Source organism: Protobothrops mucrosquamatus, unplaced genomic scaffold (assembly GCF_001527695.2).
Source record: "Protobothrops mucrosquamatus isolate PMUCROS unplaced genomic scaffold, P.Mucros_1.0 scaffold10922, whole genome shotgun sequence".
NCBI lineage: Eukaryota > Metazoa > Chordata > Lepidosauria > Squamata > Viperidae > Protobothrops > Protobothrops mucrosquamatus.
The window spans coordinates 4,212-7,982 of NW_015396706.1; the positions used below are offsets into that span (position 1 = coordinate 4,212).

The 3,771-nt window shown below is 37.9% G+C and overlaps 1 protein-coding gene across 1 annotated transcript in view; it reads left to right on the plus strand.

Moving 5' to 3' along the window:
- Positions 1-146: 146 nt before the first annotated feature.
- NCAPH2 (non-SMC condensin II complex subunit H2) overlaps positions 147-3,771 on the plus strand; it is a gene marked incomplete at its 3' end in the record, with an annotated part of 12,969 nt that continues 9,344 nt past the window's right edge. The window contains exons 1-4 of the mRNA XM_029287100.1: positions 147-200; positions 1,039-1,114; positions 2,440-2,515; positions 2,605-2,759. Of these exons, the coding sequence (XP_029142933.1) occupies positions 147-200; positions 1,039-1,114; positions 2,440-2,515; positions 2,605-2,759 (361 nt within the window). The remainder of the gene's footprint in view (positions 201-1,038; positions 1,115-2,439; positions 2,516-2,604; positions 2,760-3,771) is intronic.

Here is a 3,771-nt window from a genome sequence, read left to right on the forward strand (position 1 = left end):
CAACTTGTGCCCTTGACCCAACAGGCCCTCCTAGGAACTAGCCATCAGTAGGTAAGGCCTGGGAAAATTCAAAGCAAGATTCAGCCTGGTTTTTCCCAGAAAGGAGGCAGGAGAGCTGTAGACTGTGCTTGAAAGCTGATGCTTAAATGGAGCAGGATCCAGGAGAGAAAAAAATAGCAAATGAAACTGACCGGACCTCTGTCGGTTTCACACCAAAGTTTTTTTCTTGTCCCAAATGGGCACATTGGCTGGAAAAGAGATTATTATTGCCGTATCTGCAGGTGCTGGGTTGCTCTCTGGAGCAACTGCTAAATCAGGACCACCTTAGTTTGAGGTTGGTTCTCCCCTTGATCTACTTCCAGCTTTTGCGAAAGCGTTCTTGTCTTTAAGTGCTTTGAAAAATAAGTTGACCTCTCTCTGCGGTGCGGGAGCCCTTCAGATATTGGAATATTCCTACTTTACATCCTCCTTTTTCAGGCAAAAGCCCAAAGTTTGAACTAAGCAGGAAAAAAATGGGCTAAAAGGAACATAAAATAAAGGGCAACACACACACACCCTTTTTTTTCCTACCAAGATACAATTAGAAAGGCAAAATAAGATTTACGTTACCTGTCTCTATGTGAGTTGCAAACGATTGGCAAATATGGAGTATGGTGGGTTCCCAAAACCTGTCCGTCCTTTGGTCAGCTTTCATCCCATCCAGCCCAGGGCAGAGGCACTTTTTGGCCCAAACAGCTAGGGAGATTCTCCCTCAATCCAGGTCCTGGTTGTCCCAAAGGTGCTTTTTCACGAGGCCACTGGACTTTCTTGTTTTTCCTTGAAGACATTTCGCTTCTCATCCAAGAAGCTTCTTCAGCTCTGACTGGGTGGAGGATCCTTCCGTTCTCCACCATCCAGTCAGAACCTGAAGAAGCTTCTGGGATGGGAAGCGAAACGTCTTCAAAGAAAAACAAGGAAGTCCTGAAAAAGCCCCTTTGGGACGACACCTGTCTTGGTTTCTTCTCTCTCTGATGGAGGGTTGTCCGTTTCCCTCTGCAGTTCCTCTCTTTGGATGACATCCAGCAGGCCAGCAGAACCAACGTGGACCTGAGGGACGACCAGCAGCAGCACGTTAGTGGATCCACGGCTCTCTCTTGTTAGCTTCTGGCCAGGGTGGGCTGCCTAAGTAAGCCTGGGACAGCTTGGTCTGCTCCCAGGACCACACAAACACACACACACACCCCTTTGCAGGTTTCCAGATAGTCCTTGACTTGCAACAGTTTAGTGACGGAATGGAATGGAATAGAATAGAATAGAATATACAGAATAGAAAAAAGAAAATGAATAGAATAGAATAGAAAATATAGAATAGAATACAGAATAGAATAGAATACAGAATAGAATAGAATACAGAATAGAATAGAATATAGAATAGAATACAGAATAGAACAGAATACAGAATAGAACAGAATACAGAATAGAATAGAATGCAGAATAGAATGAATGGAATAGAATTAGATTAGAATAGAATAGAATAGAAAATACAGAATAGAAAAAAGAAAATGAATAGAATAGAATAGAAAATATAGAAAAGAAAAAATGAATAGAATAGAATAAAGAATAGAATAGAAAATACAGAATAGAAAAAAGAAAATGAATAGAATAGAATAGAAAATATAGAATAAAATACAGAATAGAATAAAAAATATAGAAAAGAAAAAATGAATAGAATAAAGAATAGAATAGAAAATACAGAATAGAAAAAAGAAAATGAATAGAATAGAATAGAAAATATAGAATACAGAATAGAATAGAAAATATAGAAAAGAAAAAAATGAATAGAATAAAATAAAGAATAGAATAGAGTACAGAATAGAATACAGAATAGAATAGAATAGAATGGAATAGAAAATAGGGAATAGGGAATAGAATAGAAAATGGAATAGAATAGAATAGAATATTGAGAATAGAATAGAAATAGAATAGAATAGAAATAGAATAGAATAGAATATATAGAATAGAATAGAATATTGAGAATAGAATAGAATAGAATAGAATGGAATAGAAAATAGGGAATAGGGAATAGAATAGAAAATGGAATAGAATAGAATAGAATATTGAGAATAGAATAGAAATAGAATAGAATAGAAATAGAATAGAATAGAATAGAATAGAATATATAGAATAGAATAGAATATTGAGAATAGAATAGAATATTGAGAATAGAATAGAATAGAATAGAAGGAACAGGACATTATAGAATAGAATCAGAGTTGGAAGGGACCTTGGAGGTCTTCTAGTCCAGCCCTGTCAGTCACCCCTCCTGCCCCCCCCCCAGCCAGGGCTTAGGAGAGAAGGCAAGTCTTCCCAAGTCCGATCCTTGATTCCCCCCCAGGACCCTTCCCACACACACCCCCTTCCCTTCCCCACCTGTAGTTTCTCTGCTGCCCCCGCAGACAGTCCCCGTTGTGCCCTTGACCCCGATGGCTCTGGTTCCCCCCGAAGACTCGGACAAGAAGGACAACCCCCTCTTCAGGTGAGAGACCCCTGGAGCCCCCCTCCTCCTCCAGCCCGGGGGTGGGACCAGCGGCCTCCTCCGGCTGATCTCGTCTTGTTTCCCTGCAGCCGGAAGGGGGAACTGCTTGCCAGCCGGAAGGACTTCCGCATGAACACCTGCACCCCGCAGAACAACGGGCTCTTCAGGCTGGACCTGGCGGGGCGCTCCCCCACCCGGGGCCCAGCAGGCAGGAACGGCGATTGGGGCCGGGCTGACCCAAATGGTACAGCCGGGGTCTCCCCCTGTTCTTCCCAAAGGGGGCCCCCTCCTCTGAAAGTTTAATTCATCCTTTCAACTGGATCCTTTTCCACTTCTTTCGGTTTTTTTTTATTATTTTAATTTTTTGTTGTTTGAGCTCGGTTCAGTTCTAATTGTGTTTTATTTCGCTTTAATTTTATATTTTAATTATTCACTTTATTTTATTTCACTTTTATTTTATCTTTTAATTATTCACATTCTTTTACTTTGCTTTAATTTTATTTTTTATCTTTTAATGATTCCCGGTTAAATTGTGTGTGTTTTTAATTTAATTTTGCCTTATTTGGATTCATTTTAAATTTTACCTTCGTTTCATTTTTTTTTTTTAATTAAAATTTTTTATTAATTTTTTCAAATAAAATATGAACAAATAATACAAATATGGTGCATTTCATTAGAAAAACAAGCACATTTACATTTCATTTATAAATACACCAAATTTTTATAATTCTACCCCTTCATCCCCTCCCCCCCTCCCCCCCCCGGACTTCCCAGAACTGAGTACAGGGATAAATACATAACATCCCAAGTCTAAAGTAAGCTATCCATTCATAATACAAACAAAATTTAACATACTTTAACTCTAACATACAATAATAAACTTAAAAATAATATATATATATAAATTATATTAAATATATAAAAAATATTGGGGAAAAATGATATTTATTCAAAAGCTATATGATAATTAATCACTTCATACTTTCTCTTCATATAATCTACCCATCTTCTCCACACCGAAATAAATTTTTCTAGAGATTGATCCTTCAAGTATGCAGAAATTTTTGCCATTTCTGCAAAATATGACACCTTCAATCTCCAATCATCCATAGTCGGTAATACCTCTTTCTTCCAGTTTTGAGCAATCAATAATCTTGCTGCTGTTATACAATACAACATCAAATTCATTTCTTTAGAATCCAAATTTTCCATAATACCCAATAAGAATAATTGCGGTGTAAATTTTATCTTTTTCT